Consider the following 20,510-nt stretch of genomic DNA (forward strand, 5'->3'; position numbering starts at 1 on the left):
CACTGTCTCGATATTCTTCATTACAATTCTCCTTCCTCTAAAGGTCCAAAGAACGGTCTTGAGCCTCCCCTTCCCAATACTACTGGCCAGAACACCGTCCCTGTTTTAGGAAAAGCTACAAAGGTACCAATGGAAAATGTTCTGTGAGTGCCCAAAAGCCCTAACCTCAGAAATGATCCACCTAGCATGAAAAACAAACAACAAGGAGCAAAACTGTAATGGAAAATCATGTCTAGAAGAGGGTTGTGCCCCTAATGTTGCTGAGATTGGAGTCTAAAGATGAGGAGGTTCTGCCCCACAGAAACATCCTCCCTGCAAATAAATAATGGGTGAAATCCACTTGTGTCTGGCAAGCATTTTGGATGGCTGTTCTTTACAGATGTTTTCTGAGATGTCACCACTTCCCCAAGCCTTTCAAATATACACAGCCAAGCACTTTGTTTTTCCATGATTCATTGTACCTAGGACTGAACTTGTTGTCCATTAATTTTATACGGTGCTCGCGTTTATACAAACAAAGTGGACATTGTGTCAGTAGATGGAAAGCCTGGTGAATTGTTCTCCAAGATGAAGAATGAAAGCATCTTTAAATAATTTTTCCCCACAGTAATTATGGCTGCCTTTTTGTCTCGGACAGAGTAATTAAACCGATTTCTCAGTGCTATATTTCATTGCGTTGGTGATAAGGCGTCACAGCAGTGAGCACGGCCAGCTAAGGTTTGAGACTGTCACTCCATAGAATCTATGGTATGCATCTGTCAAAAGTAGAATGAAAATAGCTTCATTGAAGAAATGGTGCTAAAAATGACACCCAAACTTTTTGACCGCTCTGCCAGATGTGGCTCATGCCTATAGAAAAAAGTGATTGCATTTTTCTAGAAGTCTCTAAGCTCTTCCTTTGGGCCTCATGGGAGATGTGGTCTGGTAGCAAAAAGTCTGAAAAATAGGAATGGTGATTGCTACTCAGCAATAAGGACTTCAAATCAGAGTCCGCTGTTTTTCTGCTGTTCCATAGAGGGATTTATTTATTTATAGAATTGGGAGGGGCAGAGGAAGAGGGAAAGAATCTTTTTTTTTTTTTTTTAAATTATGTTAGTCACCATACAGTCCATCATTAGTTTTTGATGTATTGTTCTATGATTCATTGTTTGTGTGTAACACCCAGTGCTCTGTGCAATCCATACCCTCCTTAATACCCATCCCTTCACCCACCTCCCTTCTAAAACCCTTAGTTTGTTTCCCAGACTCCATAGTCTCTTGTGATTCATCTCCCCCTCTGATTCCCTCCCTTCATTTTTTCCTTCCTTCTCCTGATGACCTCCATGCTATTCCTTATGGTCCACAAATAAGCGGAACCATATGATAATTGACTTTCTCTGCTTGACTTATTTCACTCAGCATAATCTCCTCCAGTCCCGTCCATGTTGATACAAAAGTTGGGTATTCATCCTTTGTGATGGCTGTGTAATATTCCAAATGCATATGGACCACATCTTTATCCATTTGTCTGTTGAAGGGCATCTTGTCTCTTTCCACAGTGTGGCTATTGTGAACATTGCTGTTATGGACATTGGGGTCTATGTAGCCCTTCTTTTCACTACATCTGTATCTTTGGGGTAAATACCCAGTAGGACAATCACTGGGTCATAGGGGAGTTCTATTTTTAACTTTTCGAGAAACCTCCACACTGTTTTCCAAAGTGGCTGTACCGTTGCATTCCCATCAACAGTGTAAGAGGTTTCTCTTTTCTCCACCTCTTCAACACTTGTTGTTTATTGCCTTGTCATTTTTTTGCCATTCTAACTGGTGTAAGGTGGTATCAGAGGGAGAGAATCTTAAGCAGGCTCCATTCCAGCCTGGGATTTGACATGGGGCTTGATCTCAGGACCCTGAGGTCCTGATCTGAGCTGAAATCAAGAGTTGGATGCTTAATCTATTGAGTCACCTGGGTACCCTGAGGGTTCATTTAATATAAATGTATTTGAGATGGGTAAGAGAAAAATACAAATATTCTCTTCCTCCACCTGAAAGTCCCTCCCCATTGCTTCCCCTCATCCCAGGAGGAAGAAGCCTGTGGAAGTCCAAGATATTACATTTCCTTGGGAAGCAGAAGGAAAAGGTGAACAAACCAGAAAGGTGGACATCCCAGGTTTTGGAGAGAACCATGAAGCTTTTGGAGGAGGGGGGCGGAGAAAGAGAAGAACACGGAGCACAGTTCAGAAAGAGACGATGCAAGAGGATTTTAGGATGTGTTCCTGTGGTTATTAGAGGTGAACCATGAGAGACTATGGACTCTGAAAAACAATCTGAGGGTTTTGAAGGGAGGGGGGGTGGGAGGTTGGGGTACCAGGTGGTGGGTATTATAGAGGGCACGGATTGCATGGAGCACGGGGTGTGGTGCAAAAATAATGAATACTGTTATGCTGAAAATAAAAAAAAAAAAAACAAAAAAAAACAACAAAAAAAAACAAACCTTCTTGGGTGTTTTTCAACAGATGTCACTAAAGATTTAAATTGCCTCTCAGTTATTTCCAGTTTGGGGTTGGCATTTCTGCTAATGGTAGCTCCATGCTGGGACAGGTTGGTTAAACTTTGTGTGGGTTACACAGAGAGAGTGGTTTTTCTCTTGTGTGAGAAAATGTTAAGCCTCTGCAGCAGATAGGACTTGAAAACCCCTTTCTGTGCCCCCTCCTCCATCACCCTAATATGTAATACCGACCACTGCATTCTCTTCGGCCTTCCCACCCATAGCTGAAGCCCATGCCCCAGACATTTCCTTCTGTTCTTATTCCCATTAAAATTTACCTCTTCTGTTTCATTTGGTACAAACCGGCTTACCAGAATGATAAATTAAGGTAGTAGCATTAATAATTAAAAATTCAGCTAATGCGTAATGCATTCTAAGCTTATTTAGATACAATGCCTTGCATATAATTCTAGGCATATTTGGATGCAATATCAAACTCTCAGGGGCTTCAATAATAAATATATAGAAAACAAGCAAGTGAAGCATAGCTCAGTATGTATTACAGAGTAGGCATCAATAAAAATTTTCAGAATGAAATTATTTTGAGGCATATTTATGTGTGATATATAGTGATTGTTCCTAGATCCTGAATCAACCCTGCACTAGGGGCAAAGAAGAGCCCAGTGTTCAGACACAGAGGGCAGATGGGGTCTTCCTTGGTGGCCCTGAAGCACCTTGAGGGATATGGCCGAGAAGGGCAACCAAGGCAAATACAGGCAATTAAGAGCAAACAGTACATTTCTGACTTACTTGGTTTCAGCCAAGATTATTTTTCTTTTTGCTTTTGGCTGCTCACTGGGGTATGTGTGTATTCATTATATGTCAATTTATCTCCTGTTTAGTCTTGCTCTTTCCAAAACTATAATTGTAATTCCCCGTTGTTTACCACGGCCCACACTCTCTGGATATATATCCTCACTGAGCATTTAGAACTGAGGCTCTAATGGTTCTATTTCTTACTATTAATTGATTCATTCCTGTGTTAATTTCACAGGAATGAAATGTTAATATGTTAATATGTTAATGTCACATATTCACAAAATATCACTTACAAAGTTTTGTGTAAAATGTTGGAAAGCAGAGAATATAATCTTCCCCTTTCTCAGGGTACTTGGGCAGTACAAGGAAGAAATGGCAAAAATGGTACAATATAAAGCAGGTTGTGCTTATGGTTGGGAGCTTTCGGAGATCGTAGAAAGAGGGGTTCTGTTGGCTAAGTGATCCACGGAAAGTTCAGGAGAGGGTCCTGGTAGGGAAAAGGCATGAAGCAGGGGTGAGCCTCAAAAGATAGAGCTCAGAGTTGGGGAGAGGGCAGTCCAGATCCAGAGGAAAAAAAAGAAACAAAAACTGTGACAACATGATAATGCAAGACGTTTGATTTTTTCTTTCTCTGATTATAGGAAGAATGCAGACTTTGTAAAAACATATGTGGCAAGATACTTACTTTGAAGTGAATTTTGACTCTGTACTCAACACCCTCCTTTAGCACAAAAGTTTCTTTTTTGAGAGCTTCAAGATCCCCTGTAGAAGTAGATTTAGAAAGAGTTTATTCTCCTCAGAAGGAGAAACAAAAGGAGATGATGGGAGTTTAAACTCCAGAGCTGTTTGCTGCGCCTGTCAGAATAACATGGTCCACATGGCCCTTAATTCAAAAAATATTAGAGTTTACACACACACACACACACACACACACACACACACACACACACACAAACGTACTTGCAATGCCTGAAATCTTACAGGTATATATGAAAAAAACTGGGATAGCACTTTCTCCCCCAAATTTGATGACAACCCTAAAATATACAAGGTATTATCAGCAACGAGTTTTGCATGACAATGTCTTTCTTTTTTTTAAAAGTAGTTTCCATGCCCAGCATGGGCTTGAAATCATGACAAATCATGTCTGAGGGGTGTGTGCTCAACCAGCCGCCCTGACAATGTCTTTTCAAATTGTCAATAATAAAAACAAGTTTTAATCAGCCACCCTAGAGGAAAATCTAAATTACCTTTCTATTTTCTCTGTTGAAAATGATATGACATACATGGCCAAACAAAAAGATGATTAAAGAATGTGTCCCTACCCCTCAATAAATAAAGAAAAATATTATGTAAGAGCACTAGCTATTTGTTCTTGTAGATTTGGTGATGTTTGTGGCATTTCCTAGCTTTAAAAAATTTACCTGTTTTGGCTCCCTTTTAACATTCTAAATATATATTCACTTTTGTACTTTATATTTGCATATGTAATCTCATATTATTTTTCTTAAGGAAAGTCTCTTAAGTGATAAAAGCTTTAGGATTTTCTAGCTCCATCCACCAGGATCTGACTCTAATTCTTGTATTCTGCTTAGAGAGGTAATCACTCTCTGTTCTTCTCCAAGTGTGATCCTGTATCATCTGACATTCTGGGGTGAATGTATATGTGTGTGTGTCTGTGCATGTGTGTGTGTTTTGTATAGCTCTGTGCATGTGCTTCATGCCATATATATGTGTGTGAAGTATATCTATATCTATATATCTACACATACACTATGTGCATATAGTATGTATATAATATACCATATATTTTTATATACAATATATATTATGTGTATTATATACACATATATTCTGTGTGTGTATATATATACATGCACACACTATGTATATAGTATGTATGTATATTATATGTATATAATATATATTTTGTATATGATTATATGTTTATTATATGTATATATAATGCATATTTGTGTACATATACACACTATATACATATAGTATGTATGATATACACTTATAATATATACTATATATTTTCTACACAAACTATATGTGTATTGTGTGTGTGTGTGTGTGTGTGTGTGTGTTTATGCTGGGATTCACCTCAGGAACTTCTTGGTGACAGAAAACCAAATTTGGGCATCCTGATGGTAGGAAAGTGAAGGAGACTGAGTTTTCCCTGCAATGTGGTCAGGCCTTAGATTTCCTGAGTGCTAATTCAGACCTCATCTCACAAATTAACGGTTGTACCTGCTAGCGTTACACAATTTCACACAGGAAGAGGCCTGAGTCCTGGTGAGAGAAAGAGAGAGAGAGAGAGAGAGGTATTCTCCTAGAGAGATGCTAGAATGTGGGGGTAGGTGAATTTGTGTCTGCTGTAATGATTTCAGTTGAAGGGGAAGTGTGTCTTCTCAGCCTGATTTCCTCCTTCAGACAAATAAAGCCATATAAGGTAAAGAGTGGATGTGCGCTGTGAGAGGGGAATCACCTAGCTGCTGAGCCTACCCTTCTGGAGTCACTTTCGCTCTGTCTTATGAGTTCACCTTTTGAATCCAGGAATCATTTTTTTTTTCCCTGAATTGCTGCCTTGGATGCCTCCAACCTCTTGACTCTGCGGCCCTTTTCCTCATTCCTCTCAGATGCAGATTTCCCCTATAATTCCCACCTTCTCAGCTCTATCTCCTCAAGATTCAAGTGTCAGGAAAGGACTTGACCATTGTCACAATAAGGGGAAAGGAAATAATTTTTTTGGGGGGGAGGCGCAGAGAGAGAGAGAGTACAAACAGGGGGAGTGGAAGGGAGGGAGGAGCAGGCTCCCGGGGAGCCGGGAGCCCCACACAGGGCTCAATCCCAGGACTCCGGGATCATGACCTGAGACGAAGGCAGACACTTAACCGACTGAGCCACCCAGGCGCCCCAGGAAATAACATCTTAATTTGTACATTTTTAGTGAGGGAAGTCCCTTCCACAAGAATCAGAGCTTTAAGCTGAACTAGTATGTATTTAATAGTGGAATTCCCAGCACTAATTAAAAGATTTTTAGATGGCTTCTTGCCTTCATGGAATTTCTTTAGTTGATATAAGATCAATATTCTCTGATGTTTAAAATGTATAAATATTACATTTCAGAAGTATACAACTTGCTTTGTAATATTTCCATCACAGTCATTTTACATGAATAATAACTCCCCTGTTGCTGCATGGAGATAAAAATCAGAGGTAAATATGATGTTACAAGTAAATAGACCCACTAATTATGACTGCCCCGTCTTCAGTTAAATAAAGACAGAGAGTAGGCTTTTCATCAAGTGTGGTAAATACTGTGTACCAGGAGAGCAATGATTTGTGAACTGGTCTCAGCATTTTTGTATCTGGGATTCCCCTTACTAGTGCTTCCTTTTGCCAGGAGAGGGGCAGAGACTAAGTTTTCCCTGTGATATCACTAGGCCCCTTGGAACAGAACAGTTGTGCCCACTTACCAGTGAGGTCCATGGTGATGGGTCCTGGGGCGCTCTCACAAACTAGGGTAAGCCGGGTGACCGTGACATTGGGAGCTGTTGGGTCTGCAGGATTCAAAAAAGAATGTAAGCCTAGGGAAGAGACACGTGGGTACAGTGTATGTGGACATTTTAAGTGGGAGAGCGGGAACATAAGAAGAAAAGTGGTATCTCTGTCTGGAGTGGAAATAGAAAGGGAAGTGGCAGGTTCCCCATGCTGGTCTCGATGGCCTTATAAATTAGAGTGGTGCTGGTTCTGCTTCTGGGACTCAGAGGTCCACCTTGTTATGAGCAGCAAACATTTCCTGGGTGGCTGTGGTCAAGTTCCTCTGCTCAATGGCACTGCCCCTCTCTATCTTAGTCTGTTGTTGTGTCTGTGGAAGAGATGAATGGGTAGGCAAGGGAGGAGTGAGGAAGAGAAAGAGGAAGGAGAGAAAATATGAGAGCGTGGAAAGAATACAATTCTAAGTGGGAGTCTTAGGTTCTTTCTAAATCATCCCCATATGTAATTTTTGCCTATTTCCATGCTGACTTGTGCTGTATCTCCCCAAAATACTTCATCCTATGGTCTGTAACTTTATGCGGCATATAGAGATTGTGCCTCACAATCTCTATATGCTTAGCCCTGGCAACCACTGGGTAGTCTTTCTTCTGCACCTGCTCCTGAGTTGCTGAAATGTATGCCTTCCACCTGCCCCCCATGCCTCTCCACACACCTGCCACCACAGGGCCATCCCCCAGGAGTGTTTTCTTATACTTGATTAGACTTTCGTCATCTTTGTCCATCTCCTGTAGTTCTTTCAGGGACTTCTGAGGTGGAGGCTTGTAATTGAGCTTGCTGTCCAGCTCATCAACATCCTCCTCCAGGTGTGTTTCTGCATCCTTTTCAGTCATTGTGATCTATTTCAGAGAGAGAGACAGAGGATGATAGTCCATTAGTCAAAAGTCAGTGGATATGGAAAAGGTTTGTGGGGCTGCTGGTAGCACCATCCTGGCCATAATGGGCTTCTGTAATCGTCAGTGATTTTCCAGGATATTTTTTCCTAGTTTAATCTCTTTATTTTTCATGCAATGAGCATATAATGCCGTTAGTCTTTTCTCTGACCTTCCTGAATTTCTCTGTACTGTGGCCAATTAACTCTTACTCACCGAATAAACAGACCAGAAAGAAATAGCTCATTTGTGAATAATGTACAAATGAAACAACATTAACACAAACAGTCCCAAATAATGAACAGATAGCCCCAGTTCAAACAATTATAGGAATAACTACACTCTAAATCCAGCCATTCCTCTAGTGTCCAAGTTCTTAGCATTGTACCATCCCTGTTGTGATGGTCTCAAAACACATGGAACCAAAGAAATGGTTGGCTTCTTCCCATTAACTGAATCCTTCCCTGAACTCCTGAGATACTTCAAAGGTAAGTCATGCAATGCTGTAGACTGCCATGATACCTGCCTGAGGTGTCTGAACGATTCCCATCCAACAGTGCTAATAAATCCCTGAGGGCAGCAGGCACTAGGTTCTGTGCTTCTCTTGAATCTCCCATAATTGAATAGTTTAGGCATTTTATAAACCCTCATGGTTTATTTGTCTTTATATCTAAAGATCTTCTGTTCCTTTGAAATGACATAAAAATAACAAAAGACTCTTTAAATTCCTTCAGACAAAATGGGAAGGGTTAGCCTGTCTTTATTTTACTTTTATCTATCACTGATCTCCCTTTTCTGGTCCCTTTCCCTTTTGGTATCTCCCTACCCTTGTCAGAAGACTAGTTATTTTATGCTCTAAGTCCTCACCTTGGCATACCCTGGAGTCTGTCTTCTTCTCTCGTTATCTACATTTACTTGCTGTGTGTTAAAATATTGAGGGGAGATTCTAATAAAATGATTCACACTTGTTAGTGACTGAATAATGGGCTTAAAAATTACTCATTTTAGGCCATGTATAGTCAGAGATTTTCAGAGCAGAATGAAACCATAGAGGTGAGATATTCTAACCCATTATGGAATTATCAAGAAAACTAAAACTCAGAGGTTAAGAGAAATGCCCAAATTTTCATAGCTGGATGAATTGCAGTGTCTTAATAAAGAGGAAGAAGTCTCTACTGAAAGAATTTCAGGACTGTGGCTTGCAGCAATGGAGCTATTTGGGGAAACATGGGAGGTATTTGGGCAAGGAGATAATTTCCTGATTTCCTGTAGTCCTCCCTCAAGAGTGTCCTGCCTGCCTTTGGTTAAAGACTACATTGTTCCTAAGTGGCACAACTCTAGACAATATCTAGCACATCTCATCTTCAGTGACTCTGCAAACCTCTGTCAAGTCCCCCAGGGGGTGAAGCTATCTCTGGCCAAAATCAGCTGTGGTTTTGAGTTTCAAAGTTTCCATCACTGGCATCAGAAAGAAAAATAATTTGGAAGTAAAGTCAAACAAAAACAATTTTAACAGAAAAAGAAGGAAAAAACAGAGAGTAAAAAGAAATGCTATCTCTTGGCTCATCAATCCTCTTCTAACAAAATAACAAGCCAAACACCATGAGCTTGATCAAGTCTGCAAATAGCATTGCAATGCCCAGGTCCACTTCCTGTGCAGGAAGGAAGCATGCAGGTTTGTTCCTATGGCAACTCTTGTCTCAGCAGAAAACTCAACACCATTCATAACTGAGCCTCTCAAGAACAGCATAATAAACATCATGACCAGCTCAACTCCTATTCCAAACAACACTCAGGGAAAGTGAATGAACTGGCTGGAAAAATAATGAAGAAATAATAAAGAATGCAATGGGTTGTGGGTAGTTTGAGGACAATCATTAAGGGGCAGATGAAGAGCAGCCAGATGAGATTAGTCAGAAGAGAGAGGTTCTCCTTTGGTGACACCCAGGAATCTGACCAGATACCCAGAGTGGACATCACACAACATATATGTAGACAGGGATGCCTGAGTGACTCAGTTGAGTGTCTGACTCTTAATTTTGGCTCATATTATGATGTCAGGATCCTGGGATCGAGCCTTACGTCTGGCTCCACGTTCAGTGCAGAATCTTCTTGTCTCTCTTCCTCCTGCTCTCTTCCTCCTCCTACTTCTCTTTCAAATAAATAAATAAAATCTTCAAAAAAATATGTGTGAACAGATCATCAGGAAACCTATCTATACATGAGGATGTCTTTACCCTCTTAGGACTCTCTGGAATATATTGCTTAGTTCTAACAAGTCATCTGCTTGAAGTCTGACCATCAGAAGATAACATCACACCCACCCATTACCTAGTTGACGGTGATTTCCATAACCTGCAGGAAATTATTTTGCACCCTGAAATTTCAATTTTGAAAGGATAGTGAGAGAGAAAGATAGGGATAAAAAGGGGGAGAAAAAGACAAAGACATGATCTAAGACAGGATTCAACAACATCTGTGGGATCATTGGCAAGTCAATTTCTCAGTCATCTAGATCTTGATATGCTTATTAGTAATTCTGAGACTTCTGTCAATTCTAAATTTCCTTGATTCATTAGAAACAGATATACAATAATTGGTTCATACAAGTGAAATGTAAATTTATTTAAAAGACAGGTAAAAGCAGAAGATAACATGAGATTCTATATAAAATTGTTGCAGTAAAGAGAAGGAAATTCAGGACCACATTAAAATAATTTGATTTAAATATATAGCATATGAAAAAATGATATGAAGCCGAATGACCCCAAACCAGCTCAATCTGGAAAGCAGATTAGAAAAAGATGAAAACATAGTAATACAACAAATAAGGAACTGGAAAAGCAATTCTCAAGGAAAGTTTCTTTAAAGCATAATACTTGGTGAGAACCTGCTCTTTATAAGGCTCAGTGCTTTACCACTTACTGATAATTAAGTTACTCTCCAAAGGGGAGAAGGAGCTGTGGGATGGACAACCACCATGGTTTGACTCATGATTCTTAATCTTTTTGGAAATTACACATCTTTTTAAAGATCTGGTGAAAGTCACAATCATCATAAAAGGAAAAAAAGAATATGTCCATGAGATGCTTTATGCAATCCAGAGGCTCATAGACTTTACTAGAGTCCAAGATTAGAAACATGACCTTGAAACTGTGACTTCTTGGAAACATGAAGCAGAGAGTTGACTGTTACAGTGGAAGCTTTTTCCTTTTGGAGGCCTGGCAGCATCAGTGACCCAAACTAGCTTCCAGCCAAGGATCATGTCTATCAAACCCCAAATGCTAGATATGAAAAAGCAGGAGATATCAGGTAACATCTGTATTTGAGAGAATATGAACACTCAGCCTGGCAGAGTAGCAAAGGTGCGTAGGGCACAGCTCTTGAGGGAAAGAGTTCTGAGGTCAATCTACCTGATTTTGGATAATTATCTCTTCAATGAACTAGTTCTCACCATGCACAGGTGTTGGTTCTGGCTTGGCTACTAATCAGCTGTCACACCCTGAGCAACTGGTTTACCCACTGTAGTGCTTATTCTCCTTCTCTTGAGGTTTGGGGGTTGGAGCAGACCACCTCTAGGTGCTTTTCCTTTCTAAGTTCTCCATCTGTAGATTCGTTCTGCCCTATGGACATGCATCAGCTGAGTTGCACACATTCAATTACCTTATTTCACTTGTGTACAGAAGAGACTTACCCAATTTTTGTTTCATTATCTCAAATTTGTCTGAAGTCCCAAAAGAACAGCATTTTTAATTTCACAGTTCATCTCTGAGGAACCATGGATTCTGCCAATGCCTTAGCCATCATGGCTTATGGAGTTTGATAATGATTTCCCAAACTATGTGTGTGTTATACATGTGAATATATAAATATACATGTAAACTATGTGTATACTGACCACACATATCAGTCTTCTCTCTTTATCCCCTCATTTTACAGTGGCATATGCCTAGAAAAGGGAGAATGGGCATTTTATGGAAATTCTACAACTACCTTCGAGTATCATCCAAAGAACAATGATGATGATAATTATAATAGTTATCATACATAATGCTAAATGCTGTCCTGAGGACTAGCTCATCACTCCTCACTACAGCCTCGGGGGCAGGCATGGTCATCATGCTCTTCTACAGGTTAGGAAGCTGAAGCTCAGATGAGGAGCTTGCGGAAGAAGACCTATTGCATAAGGAGCAGAATTGCCATCTCCGCCATCTTGTCTGGCTTGCAGGTGCTATGCTCTGTTGCTCCAGCTGTCTTAAATAAGAAGTAAAAATGAAATTATAGAACCCATTAGTCATATCGGGAATCTATCCTGAGGGTGCACAGGTAGTAGGAAATGTGCTTCTTTGCAAGCCTCTGCAGGCTTGGAGGCAGGGAGGCATCACATAGAGAGGGTTTCAGGGCCACTCTGTTCCGTGTACCCTTGCACAAGTCCCTGAACCTCTCTGCACTCCAGTTTTGTCCTCTGCAAAATGAAATCATTGCCTTAGAAGGACCTCTGAGGCCTCTTCCTAATTCAATGACTCGAATGCTCCTTTATTTAAAGAAGCCTCTGAAATGAGAAAAGAAAAGAGGAAGTGGAGGTGGGGTTGGGGAGAACCCAGTTCATCTGTGCAGAACATTCTAGCTGGCCTTTTCTCACCTTCCTCTGCAGCTCACCCACTGTTCCACAAAGAGCAGAGGTGTTTTGTTTGCTTGGAGGTCATTTTGACATTGGTTATTTGACATAGTAAAAGTGAAATGGAGACTCAAGAATTATGTGTTGAATAAGGTTAGTGTGCACTCCATCAAGACCCAAAGTACATATTGGTTGCGTGTGTGTGGGTGTGTGCTTACTACTCATTATCTTTATCTCCTGCTTCACAGATGCCTCCACAGATGAATTTTCACAGTGAACCCCTCACACCCTCCTGTTTGCTAGGCAGGCAGGCAGTGTAAGCACGAGGTGTGCTGAGATAGGAACTTAATCCTCTCAGGCTCAATTAAAATGCCACATTAAATTAGGACAAGTTACTTGTGACATGACTATGCCATAGTACAGAATGGTGGTTTTGCTTGCAAATCCAGTGAAATGTTCAAGATACCGAACTTAAGAATTTGCACCGATCTCAGGATAGAGCACCCTTGTCTGGCTCAGTGATTCAGTTCCAAAGAAGCGGAGGGTAAGAAAAGGTGAAACTCTTGAGTTTAGATAAAACAGATCACCTGGCTACTTCAAAGAAAGGTGATTTTCAAGGCCTACTAGGATCTGGACTTGGAGTCTGGTGGGCCAGAGATTCACAATGTGGTTCTGCTTTGCCTAATTACAGGACCTAACTAAGCAAATGATCTGCCTCGCCGAGCCCCAGATTTTCTACCAGTAATGTGGAAATAATGATCTCTCTTCATGGGGTTCAAGAGTTGGAGGAAACACATGAAAAGTTCTCAGACGATCCTGGCCGATAGTAGATGTTCACTAAACTACCCATTCTCTTCCTCTGCTCCCTGCCCTGTGGGACGAGTGTCCTTTCGCACAACTTCTGTGAAGTGAGGTAACTGGCTCCCTGGGCACTGAATGCTTTCCCTTGGTGCTGCAGTGTTGACAATGTCCACTCCTTCCATCTTAAAAATAGATTTTGTTTCTTTGAGGAGTACGGAAGACACAAGAAGTTCTGGGAATTGCGAGAACTGTTTATTAACTGAATCAAGCTTAAAATGGGAATATCACTATTATGTTTCTTTAAAAAGCTTCCTCATGAACAACTTAATTTTAGATTCTATTTATTGTTCCCTTTCCTAATTGAAGCCAGAGTTGAGTCCGCGAATGACGAGAAATGACAAAAGACAACAGGCGCAGCCAATGGAGAGAATATCCTTTGGCTCTGGAGCAAAATTATGTGGAGACCGATCTCATGTTCCAAAGTTGCTAGATGATCCTTCTAGATGCACAGGTCATGAATATGAGAGAGAAGAGGTGGAGATAACAAAGGGACAGCAAAATATGGAAGTACCAGAAGTAGGGGGATTTCCATCAGAGAAGTGCTGATGCAAGCATTAGTATTCTCTGTCATCCTGTCAATGTCCTCTCCCTGATGACAAGGATACATCCCACTTTCACTAAACCTGGGGCTGTAGCTCTAGATAGTGGGCTGTGGGAGAGCTGGGCCATCCCTGAAGGATGGCCGACATGTCAGAGCCAGTCAAGGATTTGGGTCTGCTTTGCTGCCTGCCTGGTGACTGGGCTTATCTGGGGACTTCAAGTTGATCCCTCGGGACACCAGAAGCTGTCTTGGTTCTGGAGTCCTCTGTGGTTTCTCAGTGTTCCTTAGCAACATGGAGGGTTGATGCCTCTTGGGCTCCTTGGGGCTGCTCTCTACCCTGTTAGCTCTGTGAAGACCATCTGAAAGAGCAAAGCTGAATGAGGAGAACCAACTCGGTGCCTGAGAGGATGGTGTCTTGTTAGATAAAATAGACATTAAAATCAATCCAGAGAATGATACACATGACTACAAGCAGAATTCTTCAACATTTCCCTGGGTGGGAGCAACGAGACATTCTTTCTTCCTGGCACACTCACAATATACTCTTCTAACCCAGATTTCTATGCAAAAGGAGAGAGAACTCAGTGGCCCCATTCAACCTTGCTGGGTGTCTGCCCTGTGAAGTTAACCATGCTGGGTATTTTCACAAATATTTATTTTAAATAATCCTCGATAAAAACTGCAGCAAGGAAGCCATTATTAAGCAAAAGACTAGACTGCCATAACTTGAGACAGTCACAGAAGTCTTAAATTCAGCATGAAAAGGGGTAAAGACACAATTTGTAACCGCGGGTGCTGAGAAGAAAGTTCAGGTGAATTTGTACCAGCTCTGGCTGTGGACACCAGAGTGTGACATGGCCCAGAGCAACTGGGGAAGTGCTTACTAAAGGGATAAACGTTGAAGTAGCAGGCTCAACATGAGAGCCACCCGTGGGCATGGCCTCTCATCCAGGGTCCCGGACAGCATAACACTGCCTATGAATAAGGACGCCCAGAATGTGGCATTAGAGAAAATCCGTCCCCCCCACCACCCCGGGACATTTCTTAAAATGTCCTTCTAAGGCATTGTAGCTGTTGGTTCTTTTTTTTTTCTTTTTCTTTTTTTCTTTCTTTTTTTTTTTTCTTTTTTTGGTGACTTTAGTCAACTAATTGAACACTTCTGAGCCTTACTGTCCTCTCAGGATTCAAACTGGAAAGTTTCTACCACCAGGCCCGACATAGAGAAGGTACTCAATGGATGTCGGTTCTTTTTCTTTATCTGCTTTGTTTCTAGTCCCTGCTGGCTGAAGTTTGTACTGTATTGTGCTCCCATAAATTGGCCTAGGCTGATCTTCCCATCAGAATGACTTCACTGTGGTGACCTCCCACTGACAACAGAACCTCCATGTTGCTCCCAGCCTACTTCCCTAGGGACCAATTCATGCTCTCCCAAACAAGCAAGGACTAAACCCCCATCCCTGGAATGTTCCTGAATGTGTCCATCAGCTTTGGTTCAGCTGGAGCACGGCGATTCCACACATGCCAGGTCCGAGCATCCTGAATGGAGAAGGAACTCTTCTCTCAGAACTCTCTGCCCATCTCACAAAAGAGTAAGATGATCTTATTACTACGCTGGTGTCACATTTGGATTTGGGAGGGACGTTTCCTTGTACACTTAATAAAACAAAGTGATGGCAAAGATCTGCGATGTCTGCCTGGGCACCAAACTCTGGATTTCCCTTGCTTGAAGATTCCTCCAGGGAGGCTCCAATATGCTAATGCTGATTTCGGTGACTCTTGGTCTCCATGTGAAAGGGTGACTATGGGGCGGATCTCTCTGGGAGAGCAGTCTGCCTTCCTGGACTGTGCTTGGAAGAACAGCAAGGGCGTGATCGGACCCAGGCCACAAGCAGCCCTAAGTCTAGAGTGTAATAACAGACTAGCTTCATAAAACATGCTGACTGGGGCCACCTCTGAAGGGAAGAATTTCAGATCATGCCTAAGGCACTTCTAATGGTCGCCAAATTCAGTCCTTGACAATTTGAAGGTGCGCGGTTCAGATATCCTAGCGGGGCTAATTGGATTTTTGTAGAACCTGTCTCGTAGAACCTATCTCTTAATAAATTATTTGATGATGCCTTCTCTGCTTTTAGTCCTCTTGGATGTAAAGATTTTTTTTTTTAGCAACAACAGGAATGAACTTTCTGCCCATCTGACTGCAGGAATTTATATATATATATATATACATATATATATTATTATTTATATTTAAGATATTTATTTATTTGCCAGAGAGGGAGAGACAGAGACAGAGTGAGAGAAAAAGCACAAGCAAGGGGAGCAGCAGGCAGAGGGAGAAGCAGGCTCGGGACTCGATCCCAGGACCCGGGGATCATGACCCGAGCCAAAGGCAGATGCTTAACTGACTGAGCCACTCAGATGCCCCTGACTGTAGGAATTTAATAAGTGGGTTTTGTTAGTGATAGAAATTGATTCCACTGTGACAAACGAGTAAATAACAACGTGTTCTACCATTACCTCCCCTTTGATTGTTAAATCCCATAGTAGTTGAAGGAAGGCTTTCATTATGCATTTCTCTTGTATCACCAGAAAAATTCTTTACGGGAAAACAGTTTAATGTTTGACAGCTTTGAGTCTTTATCTTTTTTCCTTTCAATCAGTCTCTTTACATCTACTTAAAAACAGGAAACCGCATATCTCCACCCCAGCAGCAACCCTTCATCTACTAGCATGTTCCACACCAGTTTGGGTCCACAGTCTTTTCACTTCTGACCTTGGCTGGATGCCCACCCCTACCTTGTAGGAAACCCCTCCGGGCACTCCTCAGGAGTTACACTCATGGCCCTTTTCCCACACACTCAGGATCTCATCCCCGGGCTGCTGCAGGGCGCGCCCTCCCCTCCTTCTCTGAGCTCTCTCCCCTGAGTCATTGCTAAGATTCCCTGCTCTGACTTCCCCTTCTCTGCAAACTGCTCTTACCGCCTCCTTCGTACTTTTTTATCCATTTCAAAGATAATCTAAAAAAAAATAAGCTGGAGAGGGTCGTCGCCTGGTTGAGAGATCGCCTGCATTTGCCTGTGCCCACCTATAACCTCCCCCACCCCGAGGTATTTCAACTTACATTCAGTGGCTCACGGCTCTCTGGGGTGCCTCTGTCTCTCACTCTGACTTCTGAGTTCTGGCAGTTAGAACAGGAAGGAAGTTAGTGAGGAAAAAAAAATGTTTTAAACCTACTAGAAGAGGAAACCCTGGGCTGTCTCAAATCCTGTGCCTTTGCACTGCATATCTCTTGATCAGTCAACTGAACAGTGTTCTTGTCAAGTAATGGCACAGGTGTGAGCACGACCGCCCGTGTGAGTGTGAACGTGGGTATGCGTGAGTGCTCGTGCATGGGCATCGAGGCCATAGCCTCTGAGCATTGAGGATCATTGTGCAGATATGTTGAAACAAATTAAGTCATTGCAGTGCATAAACTTAACTGAGGCAAGTAGCCGAAAACCAGCAGCAGTAAATTCGCATGAGCTTTACTTCGAATCACTGACTTCTGTTCCTGTGTGGTCTCTGCCAGCTTTCTTATCGGCCAGATATCTTGAAAGTTTGCTGGCAGCCAATGCAGAGCGTTAAGGAATTATAAATGTTAACTGCATAATCTTGGCCCTCAAACAGGTTTTTTGGAGTTTTGTTGGTTATGATTTCAAAATGTAGCTTTGCACTGCAGCACAATCAAATGTTACTTGTAGTTTTCACTACTTTTTTAATTAAAAAAGAAGTAAAGCACTGTTTTCGATTAAACCTAGGGATGTGGATTGCAAAATAGCTTAAGACTTCATTAATTCACAGTCTTGTAACACAGAATTTGTGGTAATTTAACGAGTACGAAAACTGACTTCATACCCTATTTAGAGAAATGGTTTGTGAAGTCATTTAAATGGGAACAAGTTACAGGGGCCATATTTAAACACTTTAAAGGAACAAGCAGTTCTTAAGTAGTCCAGTCACATTGATTTCATAAACTCCATAGCTGCTGTCAATTAAAAAAAAAGCTTATTTATATGAACACTTGCATATTTCATACTTACATTGTTTCGATATGTGTAGAGCTGACTAATTAAGCAAATATAGTTGGAGAAACTGACATTTATTTTGCTGTCATTTGAACGTGCTGCATCTTGTTCCCTTTATTTCGTAAATTGATGCCACCAAATATATCTTTAGTCATGGGAACTGAAACAGTCGAGGGTATGGTTATTTGGTGGGAGAAAAGAGATGAATCTAGGCAAATAAAAAAAACAGTATATAATTAAATTTAGCAAAAGTCCTGAAAACCCAATACAGACTTCGTTTGTAAATTTCCTAAAATGCTAAGATAGAAGATAGCCCTTGAATGTATCTGGCCATATTTTAAATCAAAGCAAACACTAATTCACATGGGAGAGAGTAAATTTTGTAACCTGGTGCTCCCAAGAGGGGGATGCATTTCTTCTCTCAATAACATTCGCGGAGCACCTTTATTTTTTCAGCTACTGTTCTAGGCACCAGCGAAACAGCAGTAGACTACAAAACTCTCTGCTCTCTTGTGGCAGTTATGTTCTAGGGGGGACAATGAAAAAATAACATAGGTAAAAATAAATTGTTTAGAACAAAGGAGATTTAAAAATTGGGAATGGTAGATTCATAGTCCACATTCTACTCCCCTTTTCCCATACTATTAGGGAAGATGTCACTAGTCAAACAAGGCTTTTTTTTTTTTTTTTCTCTTCTCCTGTCAAGCCCAACATGTCTCCACAATTTTTCTCAATGCACTGCATTGGGCACGGACACTGGAAGGAAAGTGTCTTTAACATCGCTAGGTATGTGTGCAGTATGTGTGTATTTATTGGGGGAGGAGAGAGCATTCATAACTTCTGGAAAAGGAGTCCATGACCTCGAAAGGATTAAGAATTGCTCGTTGAAAGTCTCTTCTTGATGATACAGCCATGGGCTTTCCATAAGTTGGAGGACAACTACCATGTTTTCCTAAAGTACTTCCTGACATCACAGTCAGGGGAGGGATGCCCCGAAATTCCCATTTCTCATTTTTCCTCCATCACTATTCACTGTGCACCTGTATTTATCAGCAGAGGGAACAGACAAAGAGACTCTTTGAAGAGACCCATGAGGGGAGACACTCTGCTTCCAGCCCATGCTGACAAAGATGTGTTATGTACCCAGACTCCCTCATATTTAAGCTTCTTCAGATGCAGGACAATGCCTGTCATGGCTGCAAGGAAGCTCTTACTCCAAGGACCTTAGTCCTGTGCTGCCAAATGAAAGCCACAGTACTTGGAAACCTACATGAGAGTTTCCAGAACAATCATCAAAACTTTGAAATATTTTCCAGTTTATCTTTGTTGTTACAAGCAGATGACTGAAAAGTAAATTCTGGACAACTCTTCCATGGGGCGGTGCCTTTGCCGTGAACCTCAAAAAGTGACAAAAGACCGAGGCCGACTGTTAACACTTCCCCTTTTTGCACAGACGTATTTCTTTGAGGCTCCAAGTTGAGACAACAAACTCTCAGAGAAGACTTTCCACCCTGAAAGCTGTGCATTCTGAAATGTATCCACCGGGCACCAAAAGCGGGCTGGGGGTGGGAAGGGGGGAGCTACAGTTAGACAGATGTCCTGGCTCTGTGTCTTCCCATCAGTGTATCCCTGGGCCATGTTTTTTTTTTTTTTTCCTTGGAGCCTCAGTTTGCCCATCTGTAAAAGAGGCACATCAACCTTCAGCATCGCTGGAAGGGTTGGAAATGATGTATGAGTAAGTGTCCAGCAGGGTGCTCAATACTCAATAAATGATCGAGGTTAAGAAAAGCATCACCATCATCAATTCCACAGGATATTCTGATGCTTATTACTGCAGACCACATATGAAATTGACCAAGAGTGAGTTATTTTCATCTATGTGCTCCCAATCAGCCTACACACATCTCAAATAAAGGTTCATTTCCAAATTCAACAAGCCCTTAAGAATTCCCATCTAGCTATATTCCAGGACCTGCGCACAAGGTCAGAGATAAACCCACTTCTAAGGCACAGTCCTAGAATGTTGCTACCAATGCAATGAGGAGGACAGAAATAAACAAATTAAATTTTTTGTGTGTGCTTAGGAAAAGAAATGTACAGGAGGTATCAAGAGAAGTTAGTAAGGACATCAAGAGAGGCTTCTTGAAGGAAGCGATTCCAACGCAAAGTCTACAAAGGAGAGCTACAAAGGGTTGGAGGTGGAGGAGAAGGCATTTGAGGAGGGGGAAAACATGAGCGAGGGCATGGTGTCCTACAATGGTGTGGTGTGTGCAGGGAATTACAAAGGAGCAGCTCGAGGTTGCTGGACTTCAAAATGAACATTAGATAAGGATAATAAATGTGCCTGAGCAGGACAGGCACAGGGTCCTCATCACAACAGATCTCTCATGCTATGCAAATAAGGAACTTGATCTTGATCCTGTCAGCGATGGAGAGCCATTGAAAGTAAAGGAGACACATGCAGAGTTTTGTGTTTTGCTCTATAGTTTACTCTGGTAGCTGTGTTGATGGGTTTGATGGGAACAAAAGCAGTTTGGAGACTGTTCAGGCCTGAACTAGAGCAGCATTCATAGTAGGGATAGACAGAGGGGGTCAGCTCTAAGAAATACTCAGGTGGAGTCGGCATGACTTGGTGAAGGATGAGGAGGGGGCGGAGGGAGGACTTAACCGATTGCTGCAAGAATGACAGGATCCGTGGTGGTAT

General features: G+C 41.7%; 1 protein-coding gene and 1 long non-coding RNA gene across 3 annotated transcripts in view; one reads left to right on the forward strand and one right to left on the reverse strand.

Moving 5' to 3' along the window:
• LOC116593328 overlaps positions 1–2,267 on the forward strand; it is a 23,762-nt gene extending 21,495 nt beyond the window's left edge. The window contains exons 3-4 of one of the 2 annotated variants that reach the window (XR_004286865.1): positions 44–123; positions 2,061–2,267. This is a non-coding gene — a long non-coding RNA (uncharacterized LOC116593328). The remainder of the gene's footprint in view (positions 1–43; positions 124–2,060) is intronic. The other variant, XR_004286864.1, reaches the window with a different exon arrangement.
• Positions 1–16,920, reverse strand: part of ARHGDIB (Rho GDP dissociation inhibitor beta) — a 20,202-nt gene extending 3,282 nt beyond the window's left edge. Inside the window, exons 1-4 of the mRNA XM_032347418.1 lie at positions 16,864–16,920; positions 7,506–7,689; positions 6,772–6,855; positions 3,972–4,048 (exon numbers count right to left, since the gene is read on the reverse strand). Coding sequence (XP_032203309.1) covers positions 3,972–4,048; positions 6,772–6,855; positions 7,506–7,683 — 339 coding nt within the window. The 5' untranslated portion in view covers positions 7,684–7,689; positions 16,864–16,920. The remainder of the gene's footprint in view (positions 1–3,971; positions 4,049–6,771; positions 6,856–7,505; positions 7,690–16,863) is intronic.
• Positions 16,921–20,510: the final 3,590 nt, after the last annotated feature.

Source organism: Mustela erminea, chromosome 6 (genome assembly GCF_009829155.1).
Source record: "Mustela erminea isolate mMusErm1 chromosome 6, mMusErm1.Pri, whole genome shotgun sequence".
NCBI lineage: Eukaryota > Metazoa > Chordata > Mammalia > Carnivora > Mustelidae > Mustela > Mustela erminea.